We start from the raw sequence: 22,614 nt of genomic DNA, 5'->3' as shown, positions 1-22,614 counted from the left end.
CGATGGGAATAGCAGTCCAGCCTATTGTGCAGAGAGTGTACCTTGGACTCCACGTCAGCGTTGTGGTCGTTCTGGAGGAGGAGCGCGGCGGCCTTTGTGTCGTCTTTCCGTGCGGCGATGTGCAGCGCAGGCAGGCGGACCTTCCCCTTGGTGTCGTTTTCCAGCAGGAGGGAAACCACCTGGTCGTGGCCCTGCTGTAACGCCACTGCCAGGGGAGTGAAACCATCCTGTGAACCAAACACAAAAGTTGACCAAATGAATACTCCATGTTTTGGCAACAGCAGAACATAGCTTAGCGTACGTGGCAGTACTCCTGCCTGCCAACAGCCATCTACTGTAGGTAATACACTGACTATGGATAATGTGTCAATACGCTCATGCATTACTTTATCCTCTGCATCTTTTCTGCATTTCTGCACAGTGACTGCAGAAATGATTAACTCTGCAAAGCATTTCCCAAACAACTCCAGCTGGGGTTGACACAACAGTATCTGTCTGCTCGCAGCTGATGTGGCCAGTCTGTCTTTAGCAGTTCTGACTGTCTGTAATTTAGGATGACATTTTAAAAGTGTGACTGCTTTAAAACACCAACGCCACACAATAACACAAACAAACTAATCAATCAAGGCAGCGGAAGATTAGCAACCTGCCCGTGTTCTGCGAAGTAAAATGTATGTTTTTGTCAGAGGAGTCTGGTGGCTTTGAAGAGAGCATAGATAACGGCTTCAGTTCCCCATCAGAACAGACTTCTGCCTGCTTCTCCAAACTGGGAGCTACCAACTGTCTATCGATCTATCTATCTAGCTACCTACCTACCTATCTATCGTAGGTAATACGCTCACTATTGATAAGTACCTCATACAACCCAACTTCAAAATATCTGAACTATCCATTTAAATTGCCATCAGATTAACATAAAAGAGTCACTGCCTGAAAGGGGCTTAATGAGCACAGGTAGGGCTGGGCGATATGGAGAAAATCAAACATCACGATATTTTTGACCAAACACCTCAATGTCAATATTGCAACGATGTAAGGTTGACAATTGGTGCTTTCACAAAATATCTTCCACATTTAGATTTTAGATAAATAACCATCATAATGTGGATATAATGACTAAGTGGTTAAAAGCAAATAATAGAACAGCTAGAACAGTCTGGTAAATTCAGAAAATGACATCACTTTACTGTAATGCAGCCTTTGAAACCAGGAAAAGACAAGACTTACCATGTAACAATATTACAATTCTTCAAAATCTAAGACGATATCTAGTCTCATATCACAATATCAATATAATATTGAAATATTGCCCAGCCCTAAGCACAGGGCAATCTAACAACCATTTGTCAATTAAGGCATTTTAGCGAACGCTCTGAAGAGAGTTTAAGTGCTTGAGTAGGAGTTTCAGTGTCTCGTTCAATGAGAAATCGAGAGGAAACTTTGCTGCTGATGGGCACAAACCACGAAGAAAACAAGATGACACTAACTGCATCCTACTGCATACATACTGTATCCATTCACACAGGCAATATAATAAATGACAGACACAGCGGAGGCTACTAGCAGCAGCAGTATCTATGAATCATCAAAGAAAAGGAAAGATTTCTCACAAGTAAAACAACATGGAGATTATGTATGTGTGTGTGTGTTTGGGTGTGTGTGCACAGGCCTGTGTTTGTTTACACAGGACGCCGACTGTCTGGATAAAACCGACTCAGCATCACTACACCCACACATCAAAGCAGAAGCTCCCCTCAGACATCGCACACACAAACAACCAAACACACCCATGCTAGCACACATTCATAATCAGATCCACGAGCATCTCTGCACCACAGGCACACAAACACGTTCAAATGCTTAAAGTTAGCCTTTTTTTTATGAATTCCTAAAGGCTTAAGCCATCCCAAAGCACAACCCCCCTGTTTCATTATGGATTCAGGAAAAAGTCAGTTTAATGCCCTAAAAATACTTCAAGAGACGACAACAGCAGCAGCAGCAGCAAACTAAAAGGCAGTAAGAGGGGTTTTGATCTTTATCTTCAAGCTTCAAAACTTGCAATGACACAGCAGAATTTCCTTTCACTGAAACAGAATTAGCTCAAAACATGATCACACAATCACACAAAACAAAGACCAGACAAGTTATTTTCATTCCAACGGAAATATAATTATATGATCATAATTAGAGAAATTAATCACAACAAATATAGGACTGCATAATATTTTTACAGTTTGTACCGGAGTACAAAAAAACAAAACCTTTGTGTCTTTTTCTTTTTAAACAAAGGATTTCTGATCTATTCTGTCTCATGATATGCTAAAATGGTGAAATATGAATTATTAAACACTGTGAGTTGCCTCAAACATGGATATATATTTCCCCGCATGAATAATTCACTCATGTCACCCGCTTGTGGAGACTGAGAAGACGTGGAGGAGGAAAGAAGGAGAACAGTGAGATATAGTGGGGAGGAGGAGGAGGAGGAGGCAGACAATAGATGGAATGATGAAGGAAGAGAAGGAGAGAGGAGGAGGAGAAGGAATGATGGATGGGGAGAAGGAGAGAGGAGGAGGAGAAACAAAAAGAGATGAAAGGAAAGACGAGGAGGTCAGGAACATGCATGCATGCACGCACGCGCACACACACGCACGCGCACACGCACACACACACACACACACACACACACACACACGCACACGCACACACACACACACACACACACACACACACACACAGTAGTTTATTTTGACTCAATCCCACATACATCGTCCTGCTGCCCCAAATACTAGAGCACCAAATGTGGATTAATCCGCCACTGAAAATAGTCCCCAACAAATGCAGTATTTACTCCTGTTTTAATAATGTTTGCTAAAAACTAAAGTTATCAGCTGTTTTTGAAAATTACTGTGCCTTTAAAAAAAGAAATTAGGCATACATTTGTGACCAGTTTAAAAAGACTTAGTATCATAAAAAGTCTGCGGCTGAGACGCACTGAAAGAGAAGTTTTGTTTTTTTCATGGGATTTGTAGCCTTATAATTTATTATTTCCATTTCATGCTACTTCATACTTCTACTGCAGTACACCTCAGCAGGAAATATTGTACTTTTTACTGCACTACATTTATCCGACACTTATACTGTAGTTACTTTCTACTTAAAAAGCATATATACAGTATGCTTATACGATATGATACAGTACTGTACTACTAATTTACCCAATAGCATTACAAAGTATTTAAAATTGGCTCCACTTTGAAGAACTACAACATTAACATGCGCTTACATGTATTTGTTAGTGATAGAAACAGTATAATATATTTATATATAATAATGTAATATTGTATAACACTTTGAAGGGATTAATTCTCGAAATGAGTACTTTTGCTTCTGATACTTCAAGTACATTTTGCTGATAATACTTCTGTACTTTTACCTAAGTAACATTTAAAATTTAGAACATTTACTTGTAATGGAGTATTTTAAGACTGTTCAAACAGAATAAAGTCATATGAAACGTGTGTGTTTCAAATGGTAACAAAATATGGATTTTATAAATTAGTGTATAGTTTTTACAAGAGTCTTTTTTGCAAAGGGTCTGAGGTGTTCTGCTAATTGTGTGTAGTTTTTTGAAAAACCGGTCCCTGTTTTCAAAACAGTGCTTAAGCAATCAAAAAAAACTGTAAGTAAAGGATCTGAATTCTTCTTTACCACTGGGTATTGGAAATAGTTGTGTTATTTCATATCCGTACTGAAACTCTGGTATTTTATTGCCACTATAATCAAACATTTTTAAACCATACAAAATAATCCAGGTGTACTGTAGATCACATATTTACCACTGTTTTAAATAAAGCCGAAAATATTTTATATTCTAGCACTGCCCTGCTATGCCCTGCTATGCCCTGCTATGCCCTGCTACGCTCTGCTACGCCGTGCTACGCTCAATGGTGTTTTAAGCCCCCAACGTTGACTTCAAGGCAGCGCTGCGACCGTCGACTTCAAGGCACCTAACCCTAACCTTAACCCTAACCCTAACCATTGCCCTGCAGTGCCCTGCTACGTCCTGCTATGCCCTGCTACGCCATGAACTACTATAACTATTTCTAGTCATAATATCTTTATTGTGACTATTATTGCCACTGTTCATCACACCCCTAACCGGCACCGTCAGACACCGCCTACCAAGAGCCTGGGTCTGTCTGAGGTTTCTCCCTAAAAGGAAGTTTTCCTCACCACCGAGGTTTCTCCCTAAAAGAGAGTTTTTCCTCGCCACTCTCGCACTAAATGCTTGCTCTTCGGGGAATTACTGAAATTGTTGGGTCTTTGTAAATTATAGAGTGTGGTCTAGACCTACTCTATCTGTAAAGTGTCTTGAGATAACTCTTGTTATGATTTGATACTATAAATAAAATTGAATTGAAATTTAATTGAATTACAAATGTGCTTTCAATGGAGAGGTTTGGCCAAAATGAGGACGTGTTTGTCACATTTGTGACAGCCCAGAGCCTGAACGGCTTGGTTTTGTCTCTGTCTCGATACGCTCTGGTCTTGGTAATGACTTGGTCTCGGTTTAGGTGGTTAGGTGGCTTGACTGCAACACCGTTGTGTAAAAACAAACGTGTATGCATTGTACATTATCTTACCTCAGTGGCAATGCTCTGACTGGAGCCGTGGTCCAATAAGTACTGCACCACCTCCATGTGGTTCTCCTGCGCCGCCATATACAGCGGAGTGAAGCCATTCTGGAAAAAAAGAAAATAAACTGAATCAGATTTAACATTAGATGTAACCTTTGAATCTTCTATGAACAAGAAGTCAAAATGTATGGAAATGCAATCACCAAAGAAAAATAAGACTGGAGGCCTTATCTTGGAATTACGACTTCCGTATCTTAAAAGATTTCACAATTCCAGGAAAACTATTGTGTCTAACTAATATGTCGATAGTTTTCTTATTGAGTATGAGATCTTTTCTTGCAAATATGAGATATGGAAGTCACACTGTAATACAAGATAAGGTCTCCGTTTCGGTTTCATTTACATGCTGTATGTTAATATTTGATATACTTTTGTATTTGCTGACATTTTCAGAAGTTAGAAGAAAATAATGTTTACAAAAATGAATGAATTAAACTTCAAAAGGAGAAAGCAACAACAACAAGACAAGATAAGATTTTGTAAGTAAAACTTTACCTATATATATATATATATATATATATATATATATATATATATATATATATATATATAGGTAAAGTTTTGCTTTCAAGGCCCTGTAATTTAAAAAAAAATTACATTTCTTTCTAACTATGTACTATTTAAAGGGTAAAGAGGGAACATTTTGAAACAGATACACATAGTTAAAAGCCATTCACTTATAGTTTTTAAGAATGAATCAGAATATAACAGTTAGTGTTGTAGTTTCTGTTGATAAACGTACCTAAATTTAAAAAAAAAAAAAAAAATTGTATGTCTACTACAATCACATGGGAAAAGGAACTACATTTACATACTGTGAATCGAGAATTGTTTTTGAATCGAAAATCGATTTTTAAATGGAATCATGAGATTAAAATCGATATCGAATCGAATCGTGACATTTTCTGAATCGTGATCATGATCGATCCCATTCATTTCTCTGCTTGCATTAGGTCATTGCAGGCAGTGTTGAAAATCAATAAGCAGGACTGCTTCAGGGCAATATTTGGTTTACAGGATGTTTTGCATTAAAGCTATAGTGCGTAGTTTCTGCCGCCCCCATGAGGAATTCTAAGTAATGACAACAAAACGAATGGCGTCCCCCCCCCCCACTGCCCACCCCCCTCCACGCAGTTGCTAGTAGCCACGGAGAACACGCAGGATTAAAAAAACATGATGGACTCTTCAGAAGAGGTAATTATCTTCACTCGAGTTTCTGCGCGTGAAAGTCACCAGACGACACAATCTTCTGAACATAGCCATACTGAGAAATACAGAGAGAGTTGTGTGAAGCTGATAGTCTTAATTAGCTTTGTAGCAACTCATTTGGCAATGGCTTGAACGTAATGGACGTTCATTAATATCAAAAAGTTACGAACTAAAGCTTTAATGTGATAAAGTACCTTTCAGGTATTTAATTTACTAAACCATCAGTTGTTGTTTTTTAAATCTATAAATTGCTTCTTCATTGAATTTAAAGAAAGTTTGCTGCATCATAGTATATCGTTGTTACATACAGCACAATGTTATGATTGAAGATTTGATCTCCTACCTCTACGACTGCACAAGTGTACTATTCCAGCAGAGCTATCATGGAGTACATACTGTCACCTCTGTACATACCAACACACCAACACCTGATAACAGCAAAGATACAAGCTGCTGTTGAAGTGTTTGTGTGTGTGTGTGTGTGTGTGTGTGTGTGTGTGTGTGTGTGTGTGTGTGTGTGTGTGTGTGTGTGTGTGTGTGTGTGTGTGCGTGTGTTTTTACTTTGTAAATGGTCTCTAGTGTGTTTAAAAAAAGCGTCTGAACTTGAACTTTTCACTGACTCTCACTGATGAGATTGGGGGGGGAGGAAAAAAAAACTAGAAATTGATATATTGAGATTTTTAAATCAATAGATCGTTTCACTTCTGCCCTCTGGTGTTTTTGATAAAGCGTCTGCTTTGTGGTTGCATCACTAGAACAAGGTCAAGAAAACGGATCTCCGTGGCAACACGAGGATTCAAAAATCATTTCAGTGTGCAAAAAAGCTCCTCCTCCTCTTCCTCCTCCTCCTCCTCCTCCTGTCTTTTTTGTATTCATTTTGGTGTCGATGCACCAACAGATTTTATTGTAATACATTTAATTGAACCTTCTCATTCAAAATGCAGCGATGATGAAGGACACAGTAGAAATAAAACTTACTTATTTAAAAGAGAAAAACTGCAGTGAAAACACACACGAGAAGATCAAAACCACTCTCATGTCTGTACGGCAAATACAAAGCTAGAAGACGGTTAGCTTAGCATAAGGACTAGAGGCAGAGGGTTATAATAGTTCCCCTTTAAAGTCGACATTATTATGGTTACTGTGGTGAGCAGAGCAGTGTGTGTGTGTGTGTGTGTGTGTGTGTGTGTGTGTGTGTGTGTGTGTGTGTGCGCGCGTCTGCTGACGATTGAATGTGGGCCAGGAAGCACTGCAGAGCTGCTGACTCAGCCCACAGACACGCACAGACACATACACACACACAGACACATATACACACACACACACACACACACACACACACACAGACAATAGCTGTATACGCATTCATCTGCATGAACGCACACACTCCAACATGGATTTCCAACATAGATTGTTTTACAATTAGAGAGCCTTGTGGTGTGTGTGTGTGTGTGTGTGTGTGTGTGTGTGTGTGTTTGTCTTACCTGAGATTGTGCATTGACATTGGCGCTGTGGGTGACAAGTTCCTTCACCACGTCTGTCTGCCCAGCGAGGGAAGCTATGTGGAGGGCTGTGTTTCCTTTCTGTTTAGAAAAAACATGAAATCAGAACACACAGATATGATACACATATAGTATTTTTAGACTCACTGTGATTTAACCTCTCAAGGATATCATTATCTCAGATGTCCAATAAAAATCTGCTTAGAAATCATCGAAAAAGTACTTTTTTTCAGTATCAAATGAATGCAGTGATGGTCATTGGTACGTTAATGGGTTCATTGCAAATTGGAACTGCTAATAGCTAATTCAGCATGCTTTTGTTGGTGTCAATTCAGCAAAATGTAAACGTATAATCTAAAAAAAACTGACTAACCGTTTACAGCCTCCAAAGCCCTCAAATTATAGGAGCTGTGGTTCCAAAACTTGACTTTAAAAATGATTATACCCATACTGAAGTAAGACAGAAAATAGGGAGTTACAAAAAACCCTAAAATTAACTTTTTTCATGTTGCACAATCAATATACCCCTATCTACAGGGTGTTTTGTTCTTAAATGTAGACGGTACAGGTCTATAGTGAAGGTCTAATACCAGTCTACGTACAGAGAAGAAGATGATTAAAATTGTGAGGTAGAGTTGGTATGCGAGTGAGTTGCATATACTAAGCCTCTCATGGATGCACCTGTTGTATATGTGTCAGCTATAGCAGCCAAACAGCAGCTGTTGCCATGTTGTCATCCCTGCTGCCACTAGAAACTCCACATACACACCTCCCCTCATTCCTGAATCGGAACTGCTCTATCTCTTACTACTAGACTGCACTACAACAAGAAAGCATATACATGTTACATACATGCAGCAGTAGAGCGCAAACTGGGGCTTCAACCTCTGCTTCCCTATAACAGTGTGTTCAGGTGCACGTAAACCTGCATTAACTGAATTGTTTTTGGCAGCCGTCACAAGCTGTAAGCACAACCCGGACATAATATCATCTTGTAAAGTTGTTATAAAACAAATTTCGAACACATCACACAGCGTTAATTTGGAGTTTGTGTTTGTTTGTCTTTTGGTCTATACGACTCCATTCCCGAAATAGCTCTGAAAAATCTGGAAATCTCTGCCTCTTTAGTTGCTAAATGCTCCACTTTGTTCACCTTTTATGTTCAACCTTATCAAGTAGCGTTCAGCAGGGTTAACAGCTTTTTCACTAAAAACAGCTGTCTGTTGCACCTGGAAATGACGCTGATGAGAGCAGCAAGACTGGACCAGTGGTGTAGTCTACATGATACACAGGTATGTGCAGTATACCCACTAAGAAAGCTCCAGGATTTCCATATACCCACTTAAAAATGCCCAATGACACGTAACAACATACTTTCCATTATATTTTTGATATATTTTGAATTGTCATCTGTGTTTTCCTTCGCATAGGCTAAATAAAGGTATTTCCACCGTAAATTGGTGCAAAAAATCGGAATGCAGGAAATAAAGTCTATGACGCTCAAAAATTTCCATGGCGGAGGACACCCAGACCCCTAACTATGATATGTCCATTGTGCTCCATATATTTATATAGTACAGTATACCCGCTAGAATACATTAGACTACACCACTGGACTGGACCAAAACAGTAACATAAAAGATCACATAAAGGAGCACTTCATCCTTCAGTTTATCACAAACATTCAACCTCTAAACATCTGGAGATACATGGTTTTCACTGGACAGGAAGGGGATGAAAAACTGTGTGAAAAGTAAACTATGTACCTCTGAGGTATAGTGGATTAGAAAGAGCATAAAATGGAAGTAAAGAGCGGAACTGCCAGCTCCAGAAGAGCAACTAGCCGGAGATGCATCCTTATAAAATGTAATTATTACTTCCTCTTGATGGATATATTTACTGTGTGGAATTACATCACTGTCACATAATTTAGAAACATTTATGTGGGAAACAGTCATGTAAACAACGAGAATATTTCCTTTTACTAAATCAGTTCACCCAACCTCCCTGCTAACACACAGCCATTCATCTCCTGTACTTCTGCTGATGCAATGTGACTTTGGGAAGGAGCTGACGAAGCAAACAACAGTGTGTGCGTGTGCGTGTGTGTGTCTGTGTGTGTGTGTGTGCATGCATGCATGCTTGCGTGCGTGCGTGAATCCATGCTGTGTGAGTGTTTGTGTGACTCCTGGGTGGCACACACACCTTGGTGGATGCGTCCACGTTGGCGCCCTGCTTGATGAGCTCAGCCACCACTTCCACATGGCCCTCCTTCGAGGCCAGATGGAGAGCATTCAGACCGTTCTGTAGGGAGATAGCAAAAGGAGAGAGAGAGCTTAAATGTATACTCTTTCTTTAAACAGCTGGTTTGTTGTTCACCTACTAACACTGAACATTATATGATCTTTAATCCAAGCCTTTTGTACATAAAACACCCAAAACAAACAGTACAAATTTGGTCATGACAATATTTATTACAGTATTATGCTGGCAGTATTCTATATTTTTGCTATTGTTGACAAATCCCAACAAACAATGTGTTAGTCCGTCTCTAAATACTCTCAGTCTTGCCTGTCTGTGGATAACAAACCCAAGCCCACTGGTAGGTATAGTGGTGCTTGTGGGGGTCATCCTGATGTTCCCAGGGTCCTCGTAAGAGATTGCTAGGGGCTATCTTCGCAGTTCGAATTGCAAAAAGCGAGAAGGGAGATCGGTGCTTCCAAGGCAGTTATGATGGTAAAAATCTGTTCAACCATTATGGAGATATCAATGTCTAAAATCTAGAAAACTGTCTGCAAATTTGAGGGCGAAGGTTTCAAGAAGTATAACACCAGCAGGCTATAAGCTGTAGGCAATTCCAACATACTGACCCAGGGAAACATACACTGAACATTTGACCTAGGGGAAAAAAAGCATGGCTGACAATATAAAACCCTGTGAAGGATATCCTGCTTTGAGGTAAATGCTAATGTCAGCATGCTAACATGTTCACCGTGACACCTAACATTCTGATGTTATCAGGTATAATGTTCACCATCTTACTTTAGCGTGTTAGCATGATAACGATTGCCAAGTAGCTTTGCAGATATACCAAATATTGGACCAAATTCAAACATTGACCTGATGATGGTGCTAGAAGAAATGTTAAAGGATTACCAAAGTCATTACAATTCATCCTGAGGGGCACATGAATTTGTGTACCATAATGTCATGGCAATCCATCCAACTGATGTTGAGACATTTTACTAAAAAACACAAATGTCAACCTCATGTTGGCGTCAGAGGAAAAGTCAATACATCAACAAAATCAGTAGGATTCATCCTCTGGGGACCATAAATGCATGGCTATACGCAAATAATCTTGTTTACTCTTTAATTGGTAATGGTCTTGGATCCTCACTCATGAAATAATTTAGCCAAAACGCAAATAAATATTAAAGGTGCTCTAAGCGATGTTGGGTGACGGCACTTCTTGTTGACGTTCGAAATATTTTCAAACAAAACAAGACTAGCTCGCCCCTCCCTCCTCCTCATCCCGTCTCCTCTCCCTCCCTTACGTGCTTCTGCGCACTAACCCCCCCCCAACCCCCACCCCCAAATCCTTCTTGTCGTTTATTGGCTGGAACACTGTTTGTTATGTTTCGTGGTGCAGGTTGGCACAGTTTGTTTTTGTTGGTGTTTGTGGAGCCTGGGCTGTCTACAGAGACTGCGTTTTTTGTTACAGTGTGTTCAGGGGACAGGCAGCTCGCGGATAGTGAGGAGATGTTTACTGTATGTGACAAAAAATGTTGTCGCCTAAAAAAAGCAGGGCATCGCTTAGAGCACCTTTAAATTTTCGGCTGAGTTTGGAGCTTCATCGAGGGCAATATTCTGACATGGAAACAGTGTATTTAGAAATGTTTGGGGAAACAATGCATTTGGATAATAGTGTGGATTTTGCTGCAGAGTGATTTGTGAACATTTGTACAATACCATTTAGGAGTAATATCACTTTAAGATCTCTACACTCATCACCAGCAGGTTCACTTTAATAGTGAAAGCCAAAAACTGATTACTATTAAGTGGAAGTGCACTCTTGTTTTCTGAAGATTGTTATGTATCTCACCTGATTGCAAATATTAATGTCCACTCCATTCTTCAGGTAGTCCAAAGCTTTCTCGAGGTTCCCGGCCCGAGCTGATCGCAGATAACTGGCGTTTACATCCGTCTGCAGGAGGACAGAGAGAGAGGAACAGGTTGTCATCTTAACTTCAGGAAGGGAAAATAAAACCTGATGGATGTATGAACAAACCAAAGAGCCTTTGCTGTGTCTAAGTGCAAAGAAAAAGCATGAATTCTTAAAAAAAAAAAAAGAAGTTAAATAACACAGAGCTTATTCTAGGCTAATTATTATTTTAAAAATGCTTTAGCCAGAAGCTGTTACTTATGTGTCATAGCATCCCTATGAATCCCTGCAATGAGAGATAAATTGAATAAATTCTTCTTGTTATTAGCTTAAAAATAGTGTACATTTTATATGGAAAGCCATTTGAGAAGCTAAATAAGACACAAATTTGAAATACTAGGTTTGAGCGTGAAGGAAAGTGAAAACCTGGTCAAACATCACAAGCCAAGAATAATTAAATCCAAACCTACAAACGAGGGATTTACCATATCTGTTAGAAGGTTTGCTTGGTGCAAAGATGTGTTTTTTTGTTGTTTTTTTACAATGAATGCATCAGAATATTTAGAGGAAAATATGTGGAGATGAAGGGTTTAAGACAGAAAGGCAGTGTGTGTCTCTGATTTCATGATTGCAGTGCAGAGCTACAGTCTGCCACACCCGTGTATTCAAACAGATACCCACACAGCAACACTGTGCATTCTCCAATTACCCTTTGCTCATGTGCCTATTAACCTACTATATTCTCTAGAAAGAATATACACACAAAAGGCATTATAGAGTTGGTAAAAGGCTGATTGGGCTCATCCACAGACCTGCTTTCAGATAAACTCTGTATTTGATGCAGGATTACAGCGGCACAAATAGAGAAGAGTCTAAGGGCGTAAAAAGTTTATTTCGCTGTTATTATTTGCAGATAATTCTCCTAAAAAGCGGCTCAATCATCAATCAAAGATTAATGCAGAAAAGAGCGTGCTCTTTGTAGGAAAGATAGAAATACAACATTGCTTATTGAGTTTTAATGTTCATTGTTGATGATGGAAATTGTAATTTTTTTGTATAACATAATATGACAATAATAATATTTAATTATATATATTATAAGTGTCAGGTCTGCATCAAGGTTATAGGAGGTTATTGTTTTATTATAATGCAGCAATTTATGTAAGGGTTAGTCTTGCATTGGCAGACCTTCCTCCACAGCGCTGCGGAGGAGGGTCTGGCTAGTACACACAACATTCTGGGATTGGGGGAAAAAAGTGCTCTGGTTTATTGGCGTTTCTTTAAACCAATCACAATCGTCTTGGGTGGTGCTAAGCGCCGGACGGAGCAACGGGGCCTCGGGAAGGAACTTGTTTTGGTGGAACATCTGTACGTTTAAAAGTTGTTACTGTAGTCTACTGTAGCTGTCTGGATTTACCCTCCAGAGATCTGAGAAGCAGTTAACCATAGTCCTCATAAATCCACCGGAGTTTAAAATGGCAACACAAAGAAAACGAAAGGTAACCGACATCTGGCCGAAATGAGAGACATCCGGCGAAATTATTAGCTAGCTACGATAACATTAGCCACCATGAGCTAATGGTCATACCAGACTAAGTGAGGTTGTAGCAGCAAAACCCCTGAGTGTATTGAATTGTGTCTTTAGAAAGACGGTAACTCCCAAGACGGCGGCCGCCTGTATACGAGAACGCGACTGTCTTTATAATCTATCTTTTTAATAAACTGTCTGTACACTTACAAAGTTCTCAATGCTTCGGTTAACATTTAGGGACCCTCATTATGCTACCGTTGAAGTGTGGTGATATTTTGAGCCTTTTTAGTGGTATAAATAGCGATTTGTTTTTACTTTCCCTGTGCCCCGTATACTAGCGTTGTAAGCTAATCAGCGGTCCGCGCTAGCTTGTTTCAAGCTCCAAACACATTTGATTAGCATGAAAACATGACCCAGAGAACGATCGAGTGGGTACACATCTGTTATTAACCCCTAGGTTCATTTTGCACCAGAATTGTCCTTTAAGTGAACAATTATTATTATGTAGATCAGGTATTTGTTTAATACCTGAACTGAACAATCCAGACTTTCATAATATATGGCATGACATATTGGATTTATTGAGAGTAACAGAGGTTTTCTCTGTAATTTAAAGTTTTTTAGTTTTGTTGCAGTGAGCAGTCTTGTCATGCTCACTGCACCATGCATGATCTTTGTTGTTGTAGACAGATTGTTGGCTAAAGCTGACAGCTGAGCTCATTTCCCACCCAGTGAAAGGCTCTTATCAGAGTTCATCATCTCTCACACACACACACACACACACACAAACACACACACACACACACACACACACACACACACACACACACACACACACACACACACACACACAGGAGTGTTTTTGGTGTCAGCATCCACTGGGTGGGGCAGATACTTGGGGGGCTTACCGGACGCCATGACATCAGACACAGAAGTTTATTGAATGGCTGCTACTGCAAGTATTTTACAACACCGTCTTGCAGCATTTCTAAAAGTTTCAAAACCTTTTGTAAATGTTTCTTAACCTAGTTTCCAGCCAAAAATCTCTAAACGGCTGGCATTGCTCCTCTTCCGCCACCTATACCTGCTCGACGGAGAAGTTAAGGTCTCGTTGCTATGAGGTAGTATCGGGTGTGGTAGTATCGGAGTAATTTTATGATTAAAAGTACGAGTACATGCGCCCGGCATCGGACCGATCCCCAATACTGGCACCGGTATATGTGCATCCCTAGATATAAGCAGTTGTTACTGTTTGACCCCCATTACTAATGGAAAAAGTGCATCTGGCCCTAAATGCAATGCTTAAATAAATAGTTTTCAAGAATGTTTTTTTTTTTTTTTTTAAATAAGTAAAACCAACAGTTTTCATAGACTGACACTGTGCACCCACAACAACGATGGATATTGTCACTCTTACTGTATTATAGTACTTCGCCTCACTTCTATTTGGGGTGATAATCGTGCGCTAAGTTTCCAAACTACAGTTCCCCTACTTTGGGATGAAGTATAATAGGATGTACTAATGTTGCCAGTCAGTGAGATATACTGTGGGCTTAAAATTGCAAATTGGCAAATTAGAATCAATAAATGTACATGAATCAGTTCCTGTTTACAATGTACCTGTTGATGTACAGACAACTATGACTGGATTATTTTGAAATTGAAGAAATTTAAAAACAGGTTGATATTCAGGGAAGTTCTGGAGTATCTTTTATTCTATGATTTCAAAGCTGATATATGGACGTATAAAATAACTGATCAAATAACTGATCTTGTTTACTTTAAAACACACTAGATAGGATACATTGAAATGTTATTGGATTTTTTTCCGTTATATAGATAATTATAATAGTTTCCTGGACCTGGAATTTAATCCCTTCCACTTGATCGCATAGCTGCTGTCTTCATAAATCAGATGCTACACAAACATGCAGTGGGAGTGCAAACTGAATGAAAGTTGGAGCTCACATACAGTACTGCACATTTAAACTTACAATTCTTATAGTAATTAAGCCAGGCTTAGCAACTAGCAACAAGCGACACACGTGGAGGAAAAAGGGAAAATATAATGAAACGTTTCTTATCAAAAACAAAACCTCTGGTTGGTTTCAGCCACTGTTTCATGAAAGCATGTAGACGCTGTGGGAGAGGCATTGTGCTGAGAAGGGTTGTAGGGCACAATGCCAAGCCTTTTAAGTTAAACGTGGCACCAGGCTTGGCTGCCCATAACTCAGAGCATTATCAGAATTCCAGTTCAAGGCATCACGCTATTAGAAAGTACTCTGACCAAAGAGCACTGAGTTTTTCCACACAACCTTACATTTGAATTTACATGACAGACAATCAGACTGAAGATAGAAATAGCTGTGTTCGAAAGCGATCCCTATCATGGAAATAGTGCACTATAGTGTGTTCGCCATTTTGTAGTGGTGTTCAAATTCTCCGCGGTTAATTTCTTTCACTATATAGTCCACTATAAAATACCCACAATGCACAGCTAATTTGAGTGTACATATGATGTACCCTACATTTGACTTTCATATACCACAATGCAGCGCGGTCGTGTTTTCCCGAAGGAGAAGAAGAAGCAGAAGGGTTCAGTGTCTTGCCCACGGGGGGGCCAGGGATCGAACCACCGACCTTATTGGTAGACGACCGCTCTACCTCCTGAGCTTGACTTCCCTAAAACAAGTTTGTAAAACATCGAACTAAAGAACTGCTACAAAAATTGATGCAAACTTTATATATATATATATATATATATATATATATATATATATATGTATGTATATACTGGATTCTTTAACTACATCCACACACAACAGCACCAATATATTTACAAGCCTGTGTGAGTGATTCAATTCTTGTTTGGTTCCTCTGCTGAAAAGACAACCCTTATGTACTGTTTCATATTTCTGTATTGTCTCGAAAAAGGGAAACATTGAAAAAGAAAACCTTATATGGGCAGATAAAGAGAGAAACATAAAGCATACTGCAGTAATAAGCACGCATAACTGTAGTAATGAGCAACAACAGACAGAACAGTCCATGCATGTACATGTGCACACAGGAATGTCACTGATAAGAGCCCAGAAATAGAATCAATAAAAGTGTCTTCCTGTTTAAATGAAGGCTCCTCCCTGTGATTCCTGCCATCAGCTCTCCCACTATATTCATTATTATGGCTCTCAGGTTGCTCCAGCTCTGTTCCTGTGCCACGTTGGTTGGTGTGAGCCAGGAATGCATTTGACAGTGTTGTTTATCGCATTATTATTATGTCCATAATAGAGCTGAAACAATTAAAACGATTCATTGATTAGAGGTCAGCTATTAATGATAATCAATCGATCCTTTAGGCCCAGTGAAAAATGCCAATAAACTGAATAACTTTGTGTTTTAGACGGACTAAACAAGCTTATTTGAAGACGTCGACTTTTTCACAATTTTCTGCCATTTTTAAGACGCAACAATTAGGCGATTAATCAAATATTTTATCTTAAAGATGAATTGATAATGAAAATAATCATTAGAGGCAGCTCTTGTCCACATTACGTCTTGATAAAAATCCCAGAGCGGACTTGTGATATGAAAATACGTGGGTCTGATTTGGAGTTTAAAACACGAACAAAAGGAGGGAGGGATTTATCGGCAGCATTAATAATTTCTCGGGGTTGTAACGGCGTAACAGAGTGAAGACTTGTGTCATTCCAGAGTAACTTTATTTATCCATGAGAGATATACAAATGCTACAGTCGCTCTTTTCCAGAACACGCTCATACAGTTACACACATTCCAACATGGGAGCTACCCCCTTCTTGCAAGCAATGACGCTGAGGGACGAGACACCGGTAATCATTCATGTGACCAGCTAGCTTTTTTGTGTTTGTTATATTTAATGGAATCACATGTTTTACTGAAAGGAAAACAGTATTCTTAAACTACATTAGATTCAAGCCCTCCTGCTTGGTTTTATTAACATGTCAGACAAATGTTTCAAAATTCCACAAATAATAATATCCACTAATATTGGAGTCTCATTAAAATGCTCTTTGGGTCCTGCAGTAAACCAATGATGAGCTGGCATAATACTGCATACTGTATATCACATAACACCAGGAGACTTTTTCTGATTACAGAGGCTTGTGAAGGGCTGTCTTTCTACCTCACTAAGTGGATTTGAGTTAATGAGAACATTAACTTGATTATAAACATCAATCTCTCTCCTTTTCTTCTAATTTTTCATTTTGTAGTTCTCCCTTTTATTCCCCTTTTCCACAAACACACACACACACAGAGCATGCGCCACTGACTCATCCAAGGTCAGGTGCGTCCATTCACATCACTGTGCAACACAACACTGCATGAACAGGCTCACGCGCACACAATCAGCAGGAATTTATAAAAAGTTACAATGACAGTTGAAGCAGTTAGAAAAGCAAACAGACCCACAGGCATATAATGTACATACACATACACACACACACATCCACGCACACTGCAGCAGAGTGGTGCAGCAGAGTTGCCACTGCGACCCGTCCCATCAACGACCCCTCCAACCTATAACGTCCCACCTCATCAGAAAAATCCGTCTGGAACAGTAACCACCACACAACATCACTAAATCCTACTGCCTGTAAATTCCCCAAATCCTGTTAGCATTAATGCAACGTAACAGGATAGAGGAGTCTGTTTACAGTCAGAGAGCTCGATGACTTGACAGTAAAGTACAGACAGTAAAGACTTACTTCTGCCAAATAGTCTGCTGCCTCCTCCACTGCCATGTTTCTCAGCCTGCAGCTGAAAGAGTGAAACCTGACCACTCAATTACTGTTGCAGTTAGCCCTATAGCCTGGAAGCTAGGGAGAGAGGGATGGGGGCAAGAGAGGAGAGGGGGAGAGAGGGGGAGAGAGGAGGAGAGGGGGAGGGATGGTCTGTGTGTGTGTGTGTGTGTGTGTGTGTGTGTGTGTGTGTGTGAGTGAGTGAGTGAGTGAGAAAGAGAGAGAGACAGGGAGAGAGACGGGGAGAGAGACAAGGAGTGGAAGAGTGTGAGTGAAAGAGAGAGAGAGAGAGATATAGGGGCATTATGTCACAGCTAAAAATACCTGGCTTGCAGTGAGAAAGTCCAGAGTATGGAGGAGGAGGGGTGGGAGGGGGGGAGGAGAAGGGGAGGCAGGGGGTGAGACAGAAGAGTTTCCGGCGTTAATCTCAAACCAACTCTCACAGGAACAACGCGGGATCAGAGGACAATGAAAGCCACTGCCACTTGTTAAAAGCAGAATTTAAAAATGAGAGTTAGTTCCTAGTGTGAGGCACTTCACTACATTTATCTGACAGCTTTACTTTTCATATCAATTGTGCAGCAGAGACATTTCCCCTCTAAACTTCTCTGGTTTTATTTAAGTAATTGTTTAAGGCTCAAGTAGATACAATTATCTGTTATGTCATAAATAACCAAAGAATAGAGAAAATTCCCAAAACATGAATGCAGAATTTTCAGATTTTTTTTTCCCATTCCTCATTCATTAAAGGAATACTTAACCTCCAAAATGATCACTGAATTTGTGAAGAAAATTTTGTTTTTCTAGCATGCCTCCACAATGAACAAAGAATTTAAACACAGAAATTCCTTGATGAATTATAGTAATAGGGCGCCCCCCCTATTTTTTAGGATTTTCAAAAACAGCAAAACTAACATCAGTTTACAAACTCTCACACTCATGCAGTTTAATTCAAGTATCGTTTATCCAGTCGTATGCTCAGTACTTCCCCAAACACAGCTAAAACCTTACTACCGGTATTTACCCTTACTGTTTATGTGGAAGTGTTATGTGGAACAGATGTTTTGATAAAGTTGCTGTTGTTAAAAGCGGCCTGTATTACTTCGATTCATCAAGACTTTTCTCTGTTTTTGGATTCTCTGTTCACCTTGGAGGCATGCAAGAAAAACAAGGTTTTCTTCAGGAATTCATGCAACACATGGTGAGTAATTGACACATACAAATGATCATTTTGGGAGGGAAGTATTCCTCTAATCATCTCACAACCGCTTAGATTTAGCTGGTGACTCTCTGAAGGGACCTGAAACACTGAACTGAATTGTATAGGGCTGCACGATATGAGGAAAATATGCGGTATGCGTTAACGTTGAATATCACAATAACAATATTACTTGCGATAAATAAACAGATATTAAAATGTACTCAGTTCTGCTGCTTTCAGTATTCTACTAAAATGCAACAAATTGCTTGTTGAATTTAAAATAAATGAAACCCTTTCCAACATTATTTTATTGAACAAAAAATTAACATTGTATGGAATATAAAAAGGCACCGATAAAAGAAAAGAATGACAGTTCCATTTTAAAGTGCAGTTTTCACTGACATCTTTCAACTAACACAAAAAAAAAAAATCTGTAAGTGTCTTTCGTGATATGTCGCAGCCTTTCGCAATGTGTTTATTGCGGCGGTTGATATTGCGATGGCGAATATAAAACGATATATTGGGCAGCCCTAAGAACTGTATATAAAGTAGTTAAAACTAGCTCCACCTCGACAGCTGCAACAGTTGTGATCATGTCTCCAGTTGTGTGTCTGTGTGCATGAAACATGTTTAGATAATCACTGCATGATTTACCATACCTGCATCCTCCAAATCTCAGTTTTACCGCACAGAGTCTGGCTGGGTCTGACTCTCCCGGTGATATTAAGGGTGGTATTTAAATGGTGGTGATGGAGCAAAGGATATGACACAAGCCTTTGGTGTGGGAGATCTGGGTTAAATTCCCACCGCAATACATCAACCAATGTGTCCCTGAGCAAGACACTTAACCCATAGTTGCTCCAGAGGCAAGCGACCGCTGACATAATAGCAATTGTAAGTCGCTTTGGATAAAAGCGTCAGCTAAATGACGTGTAATGTAATGTAAAAAAAAAAATACTAATTCTTTTTTTTTAGGCAGTTTTGTTGATAGGGGTATCATTTACTCAAGCATAATAGACATTTTTGTTTATCAAATTGTCAGATGCTGTCTAGCTAGCTGTCTGGATTTACCCTGCAGAGATCTGAGGAGCAGTTAACCATAAATCCACTAGTTTAAAATTACAACACAAAGAAAGCAGAAGGAAACATCAGCGAAAAGACATGCATCCGGCGGAATTTCCTGCGGCACCGGAGCAATCCCAGAAGTGGAACGCTGTGGATATAGACTACCGTCTCTGTGAGTGCTCAGGATCAGGTCTCGCTGACACCGAGCACACGTACCAACAAGTCCTCCAGATTAAACAACAAAATATGTTGTTTGCAACTGTTCTTTAGAAGGACACATTTTGTCAAGCATTTTCTTGTGACATCATTTGTCAGTGGCTTCCAAAACCGTCACAAATCACTGCTGAAAAATAAATCAGTTTCATGATGTGACAGCGCTACAGTATGGTTAAAGATGCAGTAGGTAAGACTTATAAAACTAACTTTCTGTCATATTTGCTGAAACTGACCCTATGTTCCAGTAGAACTACATGAAGCAGGTCATACTAATAAAAAAAACCGCGGCTCCTCTAACACCACCTACAGCCTGTAGTGTGATTTGCAAAAATCCACCGCTCCCTGTTCAGATGCACCAATCAGGGCCAGGGGGGGTGTCTAACTGTGTGTCAATCACTGCTCATGCACACGCATTCATTCTCCCTTGTGGGGGGGAGGGGCTTTGGAGACCGTTTTGGGCTTTAGCGGAAAGGGGGGAGGGACTGAGAAGTTGTTGATGTTCAAATTTCCTGGATCTTCGCAATCCTACCTACAGCACCTTTGCTGGTCAGGTTTAGGACAATATGGTGATTTGGTGTCCAATGAAAATCAATTAATGCAGATATAACTATACCATAAACATGCTAGTGGCAGATCAGAAGAGTGAAGAGTCATGAGTCTAGGGCTAAAACAACAATTAGAAAAGTAAAACTATTTCATAATTTGTAACGAAGCAAAAAATGCAAAACATTCTCAGGAAATGTGAGGATTTGATGATTTTCCTCATTTTACATGATTTGATGATTAAACACTGTTTGGTTTTAGATGTTTGGTCAGAAAACCGTTCATTTAAATACATGACGTTGGACCTGGACTTTTTATAGACTGAACGATTATTTGAAATAAAAATTGACAGATGAAGTGATGCCCTTTTAATCGTTGTGTGTCTAATTGTAATCAAGAAAATCTTTTTCAGGTCCTAGTGATATTTTTTTACATCTTTTTTTAAAATCTTTTTAGTGGAGGTTAAATATAGGTTGTGACTGGCTAATAATAGAAAAGTTTAAGTCTTAAAAGAGCTGGTTAGCTGCTTGGCTACGCTTTATACAACTAGTAAACAGAGTGAATGTGTAAAGCCTGCGGAAAAATAGAGATTATAAAGACATCATCAAATTGCATCCCTGCCACTTTCCTCTCTGACATGAGAAGGAACTAAGAGGTAAAGTAACGCTATCAACATGGTATGATCACTCATTACCAGAAAGTCTAAAAACAGGAAAAGGACAGATCTATTCTAGCCTGGCTCCGCACTCCTACGTACTTCCGCTCAATTTTTATTTTCCTTCAGCACTCTGTCTGGGTTTGTGGTATATTCTTGGGTTTTCTCTGGTCAAATCTTTACCGGTCCAATCAGCGAATAGAGGGAGTGGATGAGAACGATGACGTTGAGGTCGTACACTAGTTGTAGTTCCGTAATGGCGGCGGAGAAAGATGCGAACGAACGGTCAACGGTCCGTTGTGGCAACGCTGCCAAATATCCAGAAGTTAAAGACCGAGCAAGAACAATCTTTGCTGAGTTTTGTTGGTGGCCATGATGTTGTGGCCCTCCTCCCCACGGGGTTTGGGAAAAGAATGAGTTGGCTAAGGCGAACGCTAGCAATGCTAAGGCGAACGCTAGCAATGCTAAGCCGACGTCACAACCAAACTTTAGCGATTGGTTATGGCAGATCCAGAGTGGCTCTGGGCAGATCCAATAGTTTTAAACTTCAACAGAGTACCCGCCTTCAAGGAAGTTAACACTTGTCAATGGAGAGTGGCCAAACTCTCTGTACAAATGAAATGTATGAGAGTCTGGTAGGACCAGGCTAGAACTATTCACCACCTGATAGCCAAATATGAACACTGGACTATCAGATACAGCAATACCAGAGTGTTAGAAAAGTTATGCTTGCTATAGTCTTTGTTTCATTTTAGTGTTAAACTATTTGCATAAGAAACTGTGCATCTATTTCTGGTTCTCATGTGATAATCATGATTATCACTGACCTTGTGGAAAGCACAGAAAAACCCTGAGGGCAGGACATGCGGAGGAGATGTCAAGCCTGACCAGAGAAGAGAAAGTTTCTCTTTGTGTGATATAACTCTCCTTTCTATATAAAAAGCTACTGTTAAAGACTATCGACAGTCATTTTCTGTACTTATGCTGAAGTGCTGTAAACTGACTACTTGCTGCAAGTAAACAAACTTTTAAGAGAACTCCAGTGATTT

At 39.7% G+C, this 22,614-nt stretch overlaps 1 protein-coding gene across 44 annotated transcripts in view; it reads right to left on the bottom strand.

Annotated features, from left to right (window-relative positions):
• Positions 1–22,614, bottom strand: part of LOC116061495 (ankyrin-3-like) — a 172,946-nt gene that overhangs the window by 78,949 nt on the left and 71,383 nt on the right. For 43 of the 44 annotated variants that reach the window (XM_035997562.1, XM_035997560.1, XM_035997593.1 and 40 more), the window contains exons 2-6: positions 11,517–11,618; positions 9,617–9,715; positions 7,394–7,492; positions 4,647–4,745; positions 42–227 (exon numbers count right to left, since the gene is read on the bottom strand). In XM_035997562.1, the coding sequence (XP_035853455.1) occupies positions 42–227; positions 4,647–4,745; positions 7,394–7,492; positions 9,617–9,715; positions 11,517–11,618 (585 nt within the window). Of the gene's footprint in view, positions 1–41; positions 228–4,646; positions 4,746–7,393; positions 7,493–9,616; positions 9,716–11,516; positions 11,619–17,852; positions 18,082–22,614 lie in introns of those variants that run through there. The other variant, XM_035997561.1, reaches the window with a different exon arrangement.

This window comes from Sander lucioperca, chromosome 22 (assembly GCF_008315115.2).
Source record: "Sander lucioperca isolate FBNREF2018 chromosome 22, SLUC_FBN_1.2, whole genome shotgun sequence".
In the NCBI taxonomy this organism is placed as follows: Eukaryota; Metazoa; Chordata; class Actinopteri; order Perciformes; family Percidae; genus Sander; species Sander lucioperca.
The sequence above is the reverse complement of the archived record's forward strand: the minus strand, read 5'-3'. Positions and strand labels throughout refer to the sequence as shown.